This window comes from Schistocerca nitens, chromosome 2, assembly GCF_023898315.1.
Source record: "Schistocerca nitens isolate TAMUIC-IGC-003100 chromosome 2, iqSchNite1.1, whole genome shotgun sequence".
NCBI classification, from domain to species: Eukaryota; Metazoa; Arthropoda; class Insecta; order Orthoptera; family Acrididae; genus Schistocerca; species Schistocerca nitens.
The window spans coordinates 122622581-122642388 of record NC_064615.1 but is presented as its reverse complement, the minus strand read 5'-3'; the positions used below and the strand labels follow the sequence as shown (position 1 = coordinate 122642388).

The 19808-nt window shown below is 37.1% G+C and overlaps 1 protein-coding gene across 3 annotated transcripts in view; it reads right to left on the bottom strand.

Annotated features, from left to right (window-relative positions):
* Positions 1–16382: 16382 nt before the first annotated feature.
* The window catches only part of LOC126235810 (monocyte to macrophage differentiation factor 2), a 177941-nt gene continuing 174515 nt past the window's right edge, over positions 16383–19808 (bottom strand). For all 3 annotated transcript variants that reach the window (XM_049944649.1, XM_049944650.1, XM_049944651.1), the window contains exon 6: positions 16383–16646. In XM_049944649.1, the coding sequence (XP_049800606.1) occupies positions 16452–16646 (195 nt within the window). In that variant the 3' untranslated portion in view covers positions 16383–16451. The remainder of the gene's footprint in view (positions 16647–19808) is intronic.

Here is a 19808-nt window from a genome sequence, read left to right as displayed (position 1 = left end):
CAAGACATCAACATGAGTTCACTATAATGTTCCTCGGACCACCATAGCATGTTTCTGCCTCCGAGACACGGGCAGTTATACTGCTGAAAGAGGACAGCGCCATTGGGGAAGACATCAAACATGAAGGAATGCTGTCAGTGTGTCTTCAGTTACTAACATAGGTCCCGTGCAAGCACATGAGAATGTCTCCCATAGGATAGTACTGCTCCCACCAGCCTGCATCAGTGGCATGCTGCATGCTTCAAGCCACAGTTCACCTCCATGATGGCATTTGTGATGATGACCATTGACCTAGTGTAGCAAAAATGTGATTCATCTGAAGAGTTGACACAATTCCATTGATCAACAGTTGAATTCCAACTGTCTTGTACTGATTGCAATTGTAATTGATGATGTTGTTGGGCCAACATGTGAACTCTTAGATAATGTGTGATGAATGGTGTGTTCCGAAACACTTTTTCGTGCACCAGCATTGTGCTCTTTTATCAGAGATGCCATAGATCACCATTTACCCCACTTTACAGAGCAGACAAGCCTCCAGAACCCACATTCTGTGATGAGTTGTGGCTATCCAACCATTTAGTGCCTAGTAGTAGTTTCACTGTCCTTCCACATCTATCTGTAGGTGCTCATGACTAGCACATGAACTTTCGACCAGCTTCACCATTTTTGAGATACTCGTTCACAGGCTCTGCCTTATAATAATCTGCCCTTTGTGAAAGTCACGTATCTCAACGGATTTCCCCATGTGCAGCTGATATCTTTCCTAGGGTGATCCCCTGTCCATATCTGCTCCATTTACGTACTGTTGTTACTATGTCACATGCCCTCAGTGCCACCAGGAAGCTCTCAACCTCCTAGTGGACAGTGGTCATATTATTTTGGCTTATCAGTGTATACTTGTCTGCAGTTATGTCAAAATTCTTGCTGTTTGCAGCATACTGTTATTCACAAAATTAATGAGTGATAATTCTGTCTGAACAGGACTCATAAGGCCCAATGGTATCAACCAACTGCCAGTTATCCTCAGCCAATAGACATCAGTGGATGTGGACATAGAGGAGCAAGTCGTCAGCCCACCACTCTCCTGAGTGTTATCAGTTTTCGTGACTCGAAACGGGTGACAGCATTGTGGTAATTATGCTAGGGCTGGTTAGCCTCCGAATTTTACCTGATTCGCTCCAACACACCACTGACTTAAAATTATGCCTGTGTAATTGCCTGACATTTCATTGTTATATGTCTGTTAGTTATTGTTCAGTGTTGTATAAAGTGGAATATATTGTGTCACACAGTTCGTGAATTTTGAGATGGCAGATTTAGAGGAGCAACGCATCTGCAATAAATTTTGCGTGAAACTCAAGAAAACTTGTATGGAGATACACCAACTGATGCAGTAAGTATACAGTGATGAGTGTTTAAGCCATACTTGGTGTTATGAATGATTCACACGGTTTAGAAATGGCCAGATGGAAGTTCAAGATAACTCTAGTGCAGGATGCCCTTCGACATCTATCGACAATGCTCATGTCAGGAACATCAATGAAATTGTGTGTACCAATCAAAGACTAACAGTCCAAGAGATCGCAGAAGAATGTAACATTTCAGTTGGATCATGTCATGAAATCCTGACACAGCATCTGGCAATGAATCATGTTGCCACCAAGTTCATCCTATGGCTCATGAGTCAAGACTAGAAAGACCTTCACCTGTGAAATCACTGTGCTGCCTCACCCTCCATAATCTCCAGACCTGGACTTTTTTTTTTTTTAATCCAAAGCTGAAAACTCCTTTGAAAGGATGAAGATTTGTAATGATAGATGAGACAAAAGAAAATTCACAGACTGCGCTTCGCACAATCCAGCAAGACTGTTTCTGGAAATGGAAACAGCACTGGGACTGATTTTTTATCAATGAAATTACAATGAAATGGAGACCATTAACTGCTTACAGGAACTGATTAATATCAATGTGGACAGTTGAAAATGTGTGCCCTGACATACTTTGTTGTGAACAAGCTTTTGGCTTTCTAGGTAATCATCAAACAACTTAAGACTGAACAAGTCCATCACATCAGCAAGAGCTTCTAGCTGTATACAGACTTATTTCCAAAGATAGTGAAGATTGTCTGTCTATCCAAAAAACACAAATAGCAATGCTTCAAGTTTGACATGGATACAAAATATGTACTGAATCTTTAAAAGGGTATAAATCTCTAAACCAACCAAATGACTGACTGACCTAGAGCCATAGTACAACACAATTTAATGGATATTAGTTAAAGTCTCTAAACTACGAGGGTGGTTTCAAAAATTCTTGGAATGGAACAGAAAAAAATACTTACATCATTAAAACTTTTCTTTATTTTTCAATGTACGTAGTCTCCCTGTAGATTAATGCACTTGGTCCAGCGATGTTCCAGTGCCTTGATACCATCTCAATAATGAGTTTCCTCCAGGCCTGCAAAATAGTTTTCAATTCTGTCTATCAATTCTTTGTTTGAAGTGAATCTTCGTCCACCAAGAAAGATTTTCAGTTTTGGGAAGAGATGGAAGTCTGATGGAGCCATATCAGGTGAATAAGGCGGTTGTGGAAACAATTCACACCTTAGTTCGTGTAATTCTGCCATGGCAACATCATGGGTTTTTGATCCAGCGTCAAGAGTCTTGGCGCCCATCTTGCAGATAATTTTTTTCATTTCTAATTCTTCATTTAAAATGTGATATGCCCTTTAAGATGACATCTGGCAAGTTTGAGCACTTTCATGCACTTTCAATCGGCGATCCTCCACAAACATTTTGTGCACTTTTGCAATGATTTCTGAAGTAGTGCCACATCTTGGCTGACCACTGCATGGATCACCACCTAAGCTCTCCCAACCAAATTTAAATTATTTTGTCCACTTGGCAACAGTTGAAAATGGAGGAGCAGAGTCCCCCAGTGTATTCTGGAAATCAGCATGAATGTCCTTTGCTTTCATACCTTTTATCACAAACTACTTAATCACTGCTAGAATCTTGATTTTTTTTCCATCTTTACAAACCACTACGTGGGAACAACAACAGAGCCACATCACTGCCAAAGCTCTATTCCAAGAGCAGGGGTGTGGCATGTGTTTGCAGGCAACAGTCCAATGAATATCACGTGAACAACTTGTTATGCTAGAGCTGACCTGTAGTGGTGATTCCGAGAACTTTTCAAACCACCCTCGTATACATAAACATGCAAAACTAATAAATTTTCATAAGCATGCTGAAATACAAATAACAAAGATATATAAAAAAAACCTTATATTACACTCTATTTCAAGATCAAAAGAAAGTAAACATGAAGGCCAAAACAGATATCAAGTGAGTACTATCACAGACTACTATGATATACAATTAAAAATATAGATGTTGGTGGACATGATGAATGGATGCGCGGGGGGGATTAGAGTTGTGCTGATCTTGTGCTATCAACAAGGCAGGCTGTGGACAGGTGCTTCTACCTGCTGGATGAAGTCATCTGCTCTGTGGTGCCACAATGTGATCTACATGAGATCAAAGAAATGCTCACCAGTGAACAGATGATGGTGAAATATTATTGTTCCAATTGTTGTCGTCTTGATGGACATACATCCTCTTGTCCGGCTCAAATGCATGCAGATTTATTAGTCGACCTGTCATCATTCAGAACTAAATATATTGTAGGCAGTACACTGCGTTCAAACTACCTTTGTGTGTAATTCCAGTAGATACATCAAAGAACAGAAATCTCTTTCAGCATCTTTCGATGCAAGAGTAGTAGTAGGCCACTGATAAGAGTTGATCCAAGGTTAAATGGGCACTGATTAGCAGGATGCTTTCAGCACAAGAAATAAGGCAACCAATAAATATATTGCAAGTACATTGTAGAATAATCTATGAAAATACTACAGACCATTAATGTTATTGTTTTATCTGTCAACACCTACCACCGAAATAGGAAAAGTAGGAAGAAACACTTCACAGGACATAAGCGGAAAGGGTAGACGGGTAGTAGGCAGATGGGAAAGGAAGGGGGGCACGGGGGTATGGATATAAGGAGGGGGAAAGAAGATGTGGTCACAGAGAGGGGCGGAGGAGGAGGAGAGAGTGGGAAGGAGGAGATAGACATATAGAGCCGGGAGGATGAGGTCGGCAGAGAGATGGGACAAATGAAGAGGTGAACACAGAGAGGGAGGGGGGGGGGGGGGAGGAGGAGGAGGAGGAGGAGGAGGAGGAGGAGATGTCCGCAATACATCTGTCAAACACACACACACACACAAGCAAAGCTGTGGGGAAAAGGCTAGTAATGTTATAAATATAAATATTATAATCTTAAAGCTATTTATATTACCATGTAACATTTCTTTATATGTTATTCAACAGAAAATAAATGATCCTGCTGATGGTGAAACTTCACCAAAACATATTTGGATGTTAAAGCACAACCATATTTCTCTAAACATGTGTTCCCTGTTTCAACACTGATCATATTTTTAATTGGTCTGGACTTGGGAGTTATTTACAAATGGAGACCATGGGTACAACATGTAATAATAAACTAGCATACCAACTACATGAGTGATTCGATGACAAGTGCAGGCAAAGTGCAGGCAAAGTGCAGGGTGATCCAAAAGCCCATTAACATTTGAAAGTTCAGTACTTGGTGGAATAATGCTGGTAGACAGGTAACAACTGACACACATGCTTGAGATGAAAATGACCAACAGATGGTGATTCATATTATACAAAATCAATGATTAACATAACGTGATTTGTAGCAGAGACAATGTTCTTTATAACAAATGCTCAATATGTCAGCTGTCATTCATCAAAAATACCTATAGGGACAATGTTATGCACAGCATAAGTTGGTATGGTGAGAAACTGGCATCAGATGTTGTCTTTTAGCATCCCAATGACGTCAGATGATCGAAGTAGACTTGTGACTTCAGGTAATCTCACAACCAACGGTCACATGAACTGAAGTCTGGAGACCAGGAAGGCCACGTATGAAGGAAGTGGGGGCTCAGCTCACAATCCTCACCAAATGATGCGCACAAATATGGGGTGGAGAGACATCCTGCGTAAGAATCAAACCTTCCAGCAGGTGTTTAACAGCCACACTAGGGATGGTAGAATTCTATAACATATCAGAGGACATCACACCCATCATGCTGACCGTTTGAAAATCAGTACTTCACATTTCCTCAAAGAAAAACGGTCTGATCATGAGTGATATGGTAAATTCACACCAACCCATGTCTTTCTTATCATGTAATCGGGTTTCCACAACAGTTATAGTGTTCTCAGTAGTCCAAATTCTGCAGCTGCGGGTGTTGACAGACCCTCAAGAGAGTGAAATTGTCTTCATCAGTCCTTGACACATTCAACAACCAATCATCATCATCCCTCATTTTTTTTAGTGTCCACACCACACATGTTCTCCTTGTCACAAAACCAGTGGCTAACAGTTCACAATGATGCTGGATTTTGTACCAATAACATTAAAGGTTACACCTTACTGCTCTCCAAACAGTAACGCTCGTAATGCTGGTGCGATGTGCGACTTTATTTTTATTTTATTTACACATCAAGTTCCATAGGACCAAATTGAGGAGCAAACCTCAAGGTCATGGAATGTGTCAGCACAGGAAATTACAACATAAAAGTAATAACAGATAAAAATAAATGTTTATGAACTCGAAAAAAGTCAGTCCATAAGTTTAAGTAAACGAAATCAACCATAGAATAAGAATCAGCTTAGTTTTTCAAGGAACTCCTCGACAGGACAGAAGGAGTGACCCATGAGGGAACCCTTCAGTTGCAATTTGAAAGTGCATGGATGACTGCTAAGATTTTTGAATTCGAGTGGTAGTTTATTGAAAATGGATGCAGCAGTATACCGCACATCTTTCTGCACAAGTGTTAAGGAAGGCCAATCCATATGCAGGTTTGATTTCTGCCAAGTATTAAGCAAGTGAAAGCTGCTTATTCTTGGGAATAAGCTAATATTGTTAACAAAAAATGACAGTAAGGAATATATATACTGAGAGGCCAATGTCAAAGTACCCAGACTCGTGAACAGGGGTCGACAAGAGGTTCGTGAACTTACACCACTTATTGCCTGAACTGCCCATTTCTGAGCCAAAAATATCCTTTTAGAATGGGAACAGTTGCCCCAAAATATAATACCATACGACATAAGTTAATGAAAATAAGCAAAGTAGACTAATTTTCATGTCGAATGATCACTCACTTCGGATACCGTTCGAATAGTAAAAATGGCAGTATTAAGTCTTTGAACAAGATCCTGAACATGGGCTTTCCACAACAGCTTACTATCTATCTGAACACCTAGAAATTTGCACTGTTCAGTTTCACTAAAGATATACACAAATCAGTGAAATTAAAACGTCAGGTTTTATTGAATTGTGTGTTAGAAACTGTAAAAACTGAGACTTACTGTGATTTAGCATTAGTTTATTTTCTACAAGCCATGAACTTAGGTCATGTACTGCACTATTTGAAACCGAACCAATGTTGCACATAACATCCTTTACTACCAAGCTAGTGTCAACAGCAAGCAGAAATATTTTAGAATTACCTATAATAATATATATATATAAGGAACAGGAGTGCCCTCCCGCCCCCCTCCCCCTCCCCCTCCCACATCACAGCCATTATCAACATTGTGAATAATGACCTATTTCTGCCTGTTGCTAAAGTAAGAGGTAAACCAATTGTGAGCTACTCCCTGTATTCCATAATGGTCCAACTTCTGGAGCAATATTTTGTGACCAACACAATCAAATGCCATAGTTAAATCAAAAAAATATGCCAACTGTTCAAATTCTTTTGTTTAACCCATCCAGTACCTCACAGAGAAAAGAGAATATAGCATTTTCAGTTGTTAAATGACTTCTAAAGCCGAACTGTACATTTGATAGCAAATCATGTGATATAAAATGATCAATTATCCATACATACACAGTCTTTTCAATAACTTTTGCAAACACTGATGGCATAGAAATAGGTCTAAAATTATTTACATTATCCCTTCCTCCCTTTTTATAAAGTGACTTTACTACGGAGTACTTTAATTGCTCAGGAAAGAATAATGCATGAAAGACTCTTCGCTTTCCTGAACACAAAGAGAATATTAGTCAGTGAGCAAAATGGCTTCAGAAAAAATAGGTCAACTGAAACAGCTGTATATAATTCCCTAAAACTTCTCCTGATCTTTATAGATTATAATGAAGTAAACTGTCGGGTGTTTTTAGATTTAACAAAGGCATTTGATGTGATTGATAATGAATTATTGCTTGAGAAACTACATTGCTATGGTGTACGTGGTACTGTTCACAGCTGGTTTAAATCATACCTGTCAGATAGATACCAGATAGTAGAAATAGTTCACGAAGGAACCTCTTACTATTCAGAATATAAGAAAGTTAGTAATGGCGTGCCACAAGGTTCTGTGCTGGGACCCCTCTTGTTCTTGATTTTCATAAATGACCTACCAAACTGTTTAACACTAGCTAACGCTGTATTGTATGTGTATGATACAAGTTTTTTTATTAAAGCTCAGAATGAGACTGACTTGCAACACAAAGTAGAAATAACAAAAGAAGAAGCAGGAAAATGGATTAGAGATAACTGTTTATTTATTTGTAAATGAGAAAAAAAACAGTATGGATGAATTTCAGCCACGTACCGAATAAAGTAAAGCCCAATATAGTTTTGAAACTTGGTGAACAGAAGATTTTACAAACTTCAAACACAAAAATTTTAGGTATCTGGCTAGATGAGCATCTAAAGTGGGATAAACATATTGAAATGCTCAATAAAAACCTAAGTAAATGCTGGTACATACTCAGAATGCTGAAAAACTGCTGCAGTGAAAAAACAGTAATATGTGCTTATTATGCTCTTATGCATAGTCTATTGTGGTATGGTGTCTTATTTTGGGGTAATTCAAGTCTGGCAAACCGGTCATTCATTATTCAAAAACGAGAATTAAGAATAATGAAAGGGGCTGCACCAAGAGAGCCCTGCAGGGAAATTTTCAAAGAATTTCAAATAATGTCGCTTCCATCTTTATATATCTACGAAAGTATATGCTTTTTCAAATCTCACCCCCAATTTTCTTCTTTAAATAGTGAGTGCCATGACTACCCAACAAGACACAGGAATGATTTCCACAGAGAAACACACAAAACAGCCCAATATCACAAAAGTGCCATATATCACCCCAAAATCCTTTTTAGTGCTCTTCCCTTAAGCATTAAGAAGACAGAAAAGTTTTACATTTTTAAAAATGAGCTTAAAAAAAATGTTGTTAAGAGAATGTTTTTACAGTGTTACAGAGTACATGGATTTTCAGAACATAGTGACATAGTGGTCAATGATAATGATAATTCATATTTGAACAAATGTATGAAAATAGTCTCCCTGTACACACCATAATTAATTAATTATTGTTTGTTCTGTTATTCTCTACTATAGTGGTCAATGATAGTGATAAGTCATTAATGAAAAATAAATGTATGAAAATAGTATGCACTATACATAATTAATTATTGTTGGTTTGTTATTCTCTACTATACGCTACACAAGGTATGTATTTATATATGTTTTACTATCGTAGGCCTATGTTATTAATTTACTGTATAATTACAAACTCATATAATGTAACATGACAACTCCTATGTCAATGTATATGATAAAATGGATGCTCAATAAATAACAATAACTGACAATTCCTAAAGGGAAAATTACAAATATGACTAAATACAGGGCTAACATGTGCAGCACAGTACTTTAATATTCTGCTAGACACTCCATCATAGCCATGAGAGTCCTTAGTCTTCAGTGCTTTAGTTATTGACTCAATCTCCCTCTTGTCTGTATCACAGAGGAGTATTTCAGACTTCAATCTCGGAAAGGCATTTTCCAAGAAAGTTATACGATTTCTGGTATAAAACTAAATTTTTATTTACTTCACCAGCAATGCTCAGAAAATGATTGTTAAAGACTGTACATATATCTGATTTATCATAACAGAAATATTTTTACTGTGAACTGACTTTATATTGTCGACTTTGTGCTGGTGACCAGACACTTCCTTCACAACTGACCATATAATTTTAATTTTACCCTGTGAATTAGCTATTCTATTTGCATACCACATATTCTTTGCCTCCCTAATAACATTTTTAAGCACCTTACAGTACTGTTTGTAATGGGCTATTGTAGCTTGAGTGTGACTACTTCTAACATTTTGATATAATTCCCACTTTGTTCTGCAAGATATCCTTATCCCACTAGTCAGCCACCTGGCTGCCTACTACTGCTACTGCCCCATTTACAACATCCTAATGGAAAGCAACTCTCAAAGAGCATGAGAAATGTGTTAAGGAAAGCATTGTATTTATCATCTATGTTATCGGCTCTATAAACATCCTGCCACTATTGTTCCTTGACAAGTTTTAAGAAACTCTGTTGCTGTTGGATTAACTTTCCTACATAGTTTGTAATTAAAGATGACATTTGTTTGAGTACAAAAGCCTTTTAGTGTTAAAATTTGTGCATCATGATCTGATAGGCCATTCACGCTTTTACTAACAGAATGCCCATCTAGTAATTCTAGTAATGAATGCTGACTCCACTATGTGGAGATGAATCTGCTTAAGTCTCCATTTCTACCTGAACTGCCTGGGCAGCAATAGCACTTGTGTCTGGTCACACACTACGGAGCTTTGTGATCACTTCCTTTACAGCAACACTTGCACAGGATCTTTACCCATTCAGATATCCTTCTTATGGTGAAAAGATCGTAAAGCTGCAGTAACGGATTCCCCATTCAGATAGTAAGGCTTTACTAACAAAGCCTTACCTGGTAAAGTAAACATACTGCAACAGCTGGTGCATCTGACCCCTCTCTCACTGCAGCTCATTTTATGTATGTTCTCATGCAGCAGCACTGCTGTGTTGCCGTCCAGCAGCACCTGTCTTCTGGTTATTCCACTTGTTTTTGGTTTTAATAAAATCCCACATTATTTCAAGCATATGTCTCAAGTTTTAACTCTCTGCTACATTATTTAGTGAATCAGTGCATTTTAAATGTTAATGGATCTTTGGGTCACCCTGCATATGAGGAGAAAGAAAAATGAATCGAAGGTGCTTTTATGCATTCCCAACTTCATTATTTTTCCATCATGTGTGGTTTTGTAAAACTAGAGGTCTTAAGTCATGGAGTTTATTCACTAAGGGGGGGGGGGGGGGGGGTAAAAGTAATCACAAATTCAGGAATACAGGTGCAGACCTGTTATTGTTATAAGTGCTTCATACAATTAGTTACCAAGGACTGGTTACATGTGAGCTCTGAGCATCTTTTCTCACACGTGGTATTCATAAGCGGTACTGATACACTGTTTTCCAGGTGCATTGCAGAACATGTGCAGTACCTATGTACAAAATTATCCATGAGAGATGGGCAGCATACAAACCTACCACTGCTTCTTCAACACAATGTGTATGTGTGTGATGAATTCTGTAGAGAAGAGTCTGGGAATTCAAAGGTGTATATTTTATTTAAGTGCAACACATTGGAATGACTCAGTACAAAATGTTTGAGTCCAATGTTTATATGAATTAATTATAACTACAAAATTTTAAGAATCTTGTAATACGAAAGACACCTTGTTTGGACACCTGAAGATGCAGTAATGGATGTGTATCAAAAATATGTCTCTTGTAAAGCATATGCAAGCTGCTGAGTGCCGAACATTATCATTATCCAATGATAATGTGGTGCTGTGCCACTTATGTACAAGAATTCATGAGCTTACTGATCACCTTGTTCAGTTGCAATTTCAGCAGACTAAAACAGCTCTGTGTTCTAAATTTTATAAGCACAAAGGAGTTCGAGTAATTTTGTATTGGGACATCAGTGTCAAAGGATGCTTTAAAAGCTGTTGTCCTAAGAAATTAACTTATATCAAAAGATTAAATACGCCTAAACTGTACATTAAAAATGGCATCAGAGAATCATACAAAACTAAGTGAAACTCATTCTTATCATCGAAGACCACCCACTGATTATTACAAGGTTAAGCAAAAAAAGTCAACTAAAAAACATGGTTGCCAAATTCACTTCTTCCACTGACAAGAATTTTCACAGAGATTTCTAAAACTGGAAATCTTTTATGTTGGGTGCTATGCAACTATGACTATCACCTTGTCATAAAACCACTCATACCATTGTCAGGCCCACTTATAATCAGAAATTTTATTTCCCTCCTTGGAGATGACACCAGCAAATGACAACAGCACTGGCTGGATGTACAATGCCACTTATCCACCACAGCCTTTTTGTTTAGCCAAACCTCATCTCTCCTCATTAAATTCAAGCATTACAGCACCAATAATCTAATAAGCTTTTTTTTAGTTTTACTTCTACACAGTCTACATGCTTTTTCCTCCCATTATTTCCATGTTAGGTCTCCAATTTGTATTCAGACCTGTCTTGTCACTCTCAAGAAGAAAATCTATACTTATGTAAATTACACACAAATTTCAAGAATAATGTGTGGTTATTGTGGCCTTCAGTTCAAAGACTAGGTTAATACAGCTTTCCACACTAATCTACTCCAAACAAGTTGGAACGGTACTAACCTGGCAACGTTGATGTAAATTCTCAGTTGTGCATGATAAAATAAGCCTCATATCCTGAAATTGCTTTGACTGGTGGTCTCATAGTCTAATAACACACACAGTACCACTGATTTAAGTAGCCTATCATTTCACTTTTATTTAAATTAAAGCAGTTTATGCCAAGAAGCAGGTCATTAATAGTCCTCTATATATAATTTCTTATCCATTTTCCATGTATATAAAGAAACTTTCTAAAAAACTGAAATGCTTTGTATTATTTTGTAACTAATACATAGTACTGAATAATGTATATTTTGAAAATTTTGTACTTCCGTACTGCAGACATATGGTCAACGACAGATTCACTACTAGAAATTGGTTGTATAGCATGAAATTTTTTATGTTATATTTGTTAACCAGTTTAAATTTTTGTTGTTCAGTGCTAATGATTATATGTATGTGTTTAGCAACTGGTTCTGTTGCAATGGATTGACCAGTTAAATATTTTTCAATATTTACCTGTATAACCTAGTTTTTATGATGGGGAGGGGATGATGTAACAGAGGAAGCTGGAACCATCCACTTATTACACTCCTAATAATAATAATAATAATAATAATAATAATAATAATAATGAATATATTTCATTTCTTTTCATTGACGAACCTCATGATGGATATACACTATGTGCATAAAAATGTTGTGAAAGTTTGTGCAGAATGTAAATATTCTAGAATTAACCACTGCTTATTTCCAGGATTTGGTTACTTAGTTTTGTAACCTTAATTTTGCCGATTACTTAAATACCCACTTGATCTCAGGAAATATGTTAGTGTGTTAGGTATTCAACATAGAAAATTACACAGATCAGCTAAATTTGGTGGGAAAGAGCAAATCCCGGTGGAAGTATGCATGTCTGATTTTATTAAATTCACATTCATCTAATGTATAGTTAAAACCAGATTACTATTTCACTCATTGTGATTCCTTTGCCACTGATTTTTACCTTTTGGTCATAATAAAATAAAATTTAGTGTCCAAATTCAACATTATTCATACACTTGTCTATAACAAGGATCATCTAACAACGGTTCACACTGTCCCTGCGTAACTATCTATGGGTTAATATCTTACAGTCACTACAAGTCAAAATGTATGATTAATTTGTGCTGTAACCAGGGGCAAATTTAGCTATTTTCAGCCCCTAGGCAGAGAAAAATACTTCCGCCCCTCATTTTGACATAAATATACCACCAAGTATCTGCATCTGTATGTAACTGAATGACTGCTGCTGCTAATAATAATAATAATAATAATAATAATAATAATAATAATAATTAATAAACGCATACTGAACTCATCACATTCAAGTCAGGCAAACTGTTTACAGTAAGCTTTCTTTGTAGGAAATTTGTCGATTACATCTGTGTAGTCTAGCTGTTATGTTATAAGTCAGAATTCATGGCGACGATGGCAAGACAGTCGGCACAATCCTGTGTCAAGTAAGATCACAAATAATTATTCAGTCTTTTGAGCAGTGAGAAAGAGTGCTCAGTTGAACAACTGGTTACAGTGGTTGACAAAAATACTCTCAAAATTAGAAACATTTCTAGAATGTGGTTTTCATGCAACAGTCTATGAGGTTTTCATTTAGTCTCTCTTCACACATGCTTCAAAAATTCTTCCAAGTTGTCTTTGTAATACTGTTGAATTTTTCCAGCACATTTCAATAGCTGTGTTGCCTCATGTGGGAAAATTACCACGAAATTAAAATTTCTGTAAAACTCTTTTCCTACGATTTTTTTTCTTTCCTCGCTTTCAGATAACAATTTATCTACAGTAACGTTAAATGCATACACTTAAAAATCTTCCTTTCCTTCAAAAGTAGTATTAACCTCAGCTGTTTCTCCCACTTCCAGGTTTCTTTGCTTTTTCCTTTTTGTGGCTGTTTTGTATATATTTATATTAATCTTTTCAATACCAGCATTTTAATCTATGTCATACATAGAACATTCTCTTGGATGTATTCAAATAAACAATTGTACAACTTCATTACTGTCTAAATATTGGTATCAAAATTTTTTAGCAATTTATTTGTTGCTTTAAATCTCTTCGATATCACTGACCAGGGTGTTCTCATGATCACAGTTTCCAGACTCTGCAGACTGCTCAGCATTCCAGTTGTCTCACAACTTAGTGAAGCCTTTTGAGTTTCATTATTCTGATTAACTTCCAAAGCTGATATTATTTCTACCCAGTTAATATTGAGACTATAACAGGCATTGTCATATCCTGACCAGCGTGGTTTTGGAGGTCGTTTTACAGAGTGCATCAAAGCAGAGAATAGAGTGTAAATTTGTTGCAACAAATGGAAAAATGAAGCACAACACTCTGCTGTACACGATCCAACTAAGTTAAGGATGCTGAGCTGCACTCTGAATACGCACAACACGAGGGTTGATTAGTTTAATTTTACCTTTCAGCCCAAAAGAAGTACCAGCCATATTGCTTGCATTGTCATATGACTGATTCCCCCCCCCCCCCCCCCCACGTGCATATTCACTTAACAAATCTATTAAGGAATCAGCTAATTCTCCTGATTTATGCCCTGAATTTTGGATAAAGAAATAAATATTTCAACAGTAAATCCACCTTTTGATAAATACCTTACAACAAAAGACAGCTGATCCATATGTAATACCGTGATGACTAATATGGTGGAAAAATATTTAGTGTCCTTTGCTTCATCTGCAATATACTTCACCACCCTTTTTGCCAGAGCTGATACAAACTCTTCACATGCTTGAAAAGAAAGATATAATGTGCTCCCTTTCCTTGGTTTCCATAAAGTTCTATGTTTTTTCGAAAAGGATTAAAGTCTGCTATTAGCTATATGCCATCTCGAAATTTCTGCAATGTGTTGACCCAGACCCATAGTTGGGACCCCTGAAAGATAAGTCTCACATGGAAAAGTTTTTGACCACAGCAACAACTCATTCTAACATGTCCCTCCAATATTTTACTTCTGTCTCAAGCTGGGATATTAGTTGCTTACCCACTCTCCCACTGATTTGTCCTTAAGCTTTTAAAGGTACCACATATTCCCTATGTTCAGCTGAATTTTCATGGGTAGTTAATTTGGACTGACTGTTTTTCCAGCTGTTAAATCCCTCATCAAGTTTTGAAAACTTTGATGTTTCATTAAAAAAAAAACTTGGGACACAAAATACATTTCCCTTGCTTTGAGAGTATACTAAAAACAGTCTTTGTTGTTTCTTGCCATTACTCATGGTTCTGAAAAACACTTTTATTTAAGTACCTGGATAATTCAGTATATTGCCTGCATGAATTACTGGTATCACAATCATACTCTGTGCCACCTAACCTTACTTAGTGATACGATCGTGTAGAAATTTATTTATTATCCAATTTTCAGGATTGTCAGAAACTGAATCACTACTATCATTTGTGTGTGTATCATTTGGGCTAACTGAAATAATTGTTTCCATGTCCAAACCAGTCTCAGGACTGAAGACCACAACAACAACAACAACATTTCTAGACTCCAGCACAAGCTGCAACTAGCTGGCTGTGTTTTAATTTTTTAACAGCATATCGGTTTTTACATTCTTTCTCACAATTTTCTCTTTCTCACAATTTTCTCTTTCTCACAACTCACCTTTCATGAGTTCCCAGCACGGGGAACCATTTACTCCTATCCGATTGTCACTCATTTTAATTATTACTAAAATATAAATCACAAATTAAACACTATACAGCAACATTCCTTATAGTTTCGAATTAAACTGAACTGCTGTTAGAATCACTGGCAGTATTTTCTTTGAATCTGAAGTTTGAACGGGCACTGTCTAGTGTCAACACTAACTACTCCCACAACAATGTTAATGGCATCTTCAATCACAAAATTCAATTGCGAACTATGAGATTTGCCATTCTAACAAACACCAAATGGGAAGGAATGGCACCAAATAAAGCGAATAAAGGTCACATTGTTACAATGTAACAACATTAATAAATTATAACCTGCTCTTTTTCCATTGCCTGACTAGTCCATTCATGAAATTTGAGCTTATTGTTACCACTGCTATTCATATCCATTTCATTGTGAATTAAGTTCACATTCTATTTTCAAGAGTTTTATATATAGTAACAGCTTTTAAGCCACCACTTAGAATCCACAGTCCCTTGAAATCCACCATCCTAGGCAACTGCTTAGTCTTCCTCGGTCAAGATACACCTCTGGCTGCAACCAGTACTTTTTTGTTCACTTTCTTGAAGTCAGATACATAATAAAATGTGTCAATCAGTCCATCTTTGGTATTCATGTTGTTAACATCCCTGTGTTAAATAGTTTTGTGCTTGACACAACGAACAATTAATAATCGACAATCTTCTTTCAAACTATGATTTGTGTGTGCAAAATGAGTTTGTTATTGAACTGTTCCATCAGTATGTTACCATTGTTAAAAATTTGTTGACAGCAGCTGCTAGTGTACATTGTGTATGTCCACAGGAGAAGCTAATCATTGCAATGTGTTTTAAGAATAATAACTGTGAAAAGATTCCAAGTTTATCACAACTGTGTTGTTTCAGTTATTTGACAATGAAGTTACTCAACCAACCAGTTTCAGAAAGAGAAATACACCAAGACTACAGTGCTACTAGGGGACTGTTATCACAGGTTAGTCACACTACAAATTCAAATTATCTGTAAAATACAGCTTTTACTTCTCACTGATATCTCTTTTTTTACAATAAATTATAAAACTATGTATAAATCTCATTTGTTGGATACAAATAGTTCAGTATGGCATAATAGTGAATTCCTGCTGCCATTACAACAAACATGTGCCAAATAGCATGGGCACAAGGTATTTTCCCATCTGCTTTGAAGAATATTACACCAAATATGTAAACAAATCCACCAATTTTCAGCTCTGTCAATCCCATGAAATCTTCCTTCTGCAACAAACACAAGGGAATACATATAATTTGGTCAGTGTGATTCAACAAATTGTACAGATTTTAGGAATGAAAATATTGCACCTAACAAACACTAAAGAGAATAATAATAATAATAATGATGTTTATATCACAAACTTGTTTCTATTCATAGACAATTTACAGGTTGTTGAAGTTCACATTGGTTGGCACTACCTTAGTCTTGTATAAATTAACAAACCATCTGAAAGTGCTCTTTTAGTAACTCTGACCAAGTTCAACAGTGTACTGGGGAAACAGATGCTAAGTAAGTTCTAATGCTGAAATACATAACATTTTAATATTTCACAGTATTATTAAATGTCTTATTGTGAACTAAACAGTGTGGCACATCATATTATGTTTATATATAAAAGCGAGACCCTTGTCTGAATTACATTCAACAGTGGTAGAGAAGGTATTATACTGAAACTGTGGGCTAAGAAAACATCATACAATAATCTAATTTTAGCTTTAGTTTTACAATTCATGCAACGCTGTAATAATAGATGTATGTGAACTTTGCAGAGCTGACTGCAAATGAAAATGTTACAAAATAATAGAAATTCCTGGCTGGATCAATATGTAAAATAATGAAAAGGACACCATTCACCTACAGCAGAAAGATGCATGGAGCATAGTAACAGATAACAGAAAAGGGCATTCACTCTTGTGGCCATGGGAGTGTTCATTTGTGTGCATTTGTGGTTGTGTGTGTGAATGAGTGTAACATTCCTGGAAAAAGAGCTAGTGCTCTAAAGCTAGTGCGAATGCCGTTTTCTGTTATGTGTTACTATGCCGCATGCATTGATCCACTATAGGACAGTAGTTGTCTTTCCCTTATTTTACGTAAAAATGTTAAAAGCTGAATAAATCTATTCTATTCTAATTCCAAATGACAATGGCAGCTGCAGGTAACAGTTATGAATTGAACTTGTGGTTTCAAATTAATTTAAAAAACTGCTGCCAGTCTGGATAAGGACATTACTATGTTCCACTGGAATAATAAATATAACAACAAAATAACACACTTGTTTTTTTTTCGTTAAAAGGAAAGTGTAAATTAAAACTATAACGCTGTATTACTAGCTTTTCAATGACACCAGATCATCTATAAAGTCTATATGGACTGAGAAAAGTGTTTCCCTTCTCCGTTTTGAGGTCTTTACTCCCACGATGAATAAATTTTGAAGGTAAACACCTTCATATTTTCACGTTGTACCCACGCAGGGTCATCAGTGAAGTACAACACTTAGCACTGAATGCATGCTTATTGCTGATGCCAGTGTATAGACAGAACAGAACTATCTCCTGGAAGGAAAGTGCTGCTGTTCATACAAACAGAATATTCCAGAGAGCCAAACGGGGTAGCCACGAGGTCTGAGGCATCCTGTCATGGTCCACATGGTGCCGCCCCTCCCACCCTCCCTGCCCACCCCCGTCAGAGGATCCCCTCCTCTCTGAAGGTTCAATGAGGTCATCTTGCAGCATCTTTTCCACCTCCTCCCTACTTATGAATTGTTCAGCTGACAACACACTATTTTCTGGCTAACTGGTGAATGATCGCCAGTGCTGATACAGTGTTTTTGCGTGGGCCACTTGGTCTGTCTTTTCTCCACACCAGATCTAAAAGTATCCGAAAATCAACACGTAACAGCTCACATTTCCTACACAGTTCCTCAGTCATGCCTGAACCTACTGGCAGTTCGTTACTCGTTTCCTTCATCATGTTGTTTATAATGGAAATGGAGCACAACTGTTTGCTGATTGCACTGTACTGCCCATTCTGAACTGGTTCAAGCTGTTCCTATGCATGTACTTTTAGGGATGACTTGAGGCTGTTTGCGGCCATTAGTGATCCAAGGTTCTCCTGGATAATCTGCAATGCTTTTAATTGTCACTGTTAGGCAGATTTCTTTTTTGGGCCTGAGTAACTTTTTGCAATTGAAAACTTCACAGTTTAACTCAACACCTAGATTGATGACTGGAACTCATCTCGTTGATTAACGCTGGGTAACATCTTCAATGGCAAACAAGCACCCAGAACATTCTTTGTTATGTGTGCTTGTTGGAATAGTTTCATCAATTCAGAGCTCTGGTCTTTCTTCTTTGCTTGTGATGCCTGCAAGAAGTCCCATCTGAGAATAATATTGTAACTACATTCTGTTAAAATGACAAATTTGGAACACTATGTTCAGTCTTTGATAGTTATTCTTTTTATACATGTTCCTGACAGCTGGACATATTTCCCGTTTTTGACCTTCGCAGTAATCACTTTTGTATCATGAAAAATTATCTTCTTTAGCTGGTGATGATAACCGTTCAACATTACAGAAAAATAAGCCTACGAGTGAACCAGTGCCCAGACAGATCAGCTTTTGATAATGACATTGATGATGTTTTCCGACATCTTGGTAACTGTCATCCACAGAGGATTTTTCATTGGAGTGGCCTCACATCTTAGATGGTTGTCTTCCTTTTGTTTTATGGGATTCAGCTAGGCGAGTGGTCAGTACTTCCAAACAGCGACAAGGTATGGGCTATGTCAGGTTGACAAGTGACTTCATTCAGAGTACAGTGAAGGGCTTTGTTCCAGATGTTAACTATAATCATCTGCAGTTGACTGGAGAGAATATGACTGTTGTGATACCAGGTATCTTGCAGTGTAAGGGTCATTGAACAATTGTCTTTTTTCTCTGCAGTAATGTACAACATATTCAGTGTGTCTACAGTATAAATGTACCAGTAGTTTTACCCTCTTTCCTCCCAGTGTCCATTCTTCTGCATCACATTGTGACTGGCGGAGAAGCCGATTGTACCTGCATTGGCTGGATGCCGAGTTACCTTCTGACAACTGCAGCATCAGTCCAAGTCGGCCAAGTCTGTTCTTCACAGTGTGTTTGAATGATGATGGAGATTGGTGCTAAAAAACTGATATATCTCTTCTTCAACATTCTCTATTTCAACCTGATGTATGGGGTGACATTTGTGGCTGTTCTCTCTGTCATACTTGGACTAACATTTCTATCTGCCATAAACTGCTGTATCTTGTGCTATTACCTGGTCTATGAGATCCTGGTGGTCTTCTTCAATTGACACTGTGGTCACATTCAGTAGTTGGTCACATCTCCTGCTATTCCTTTC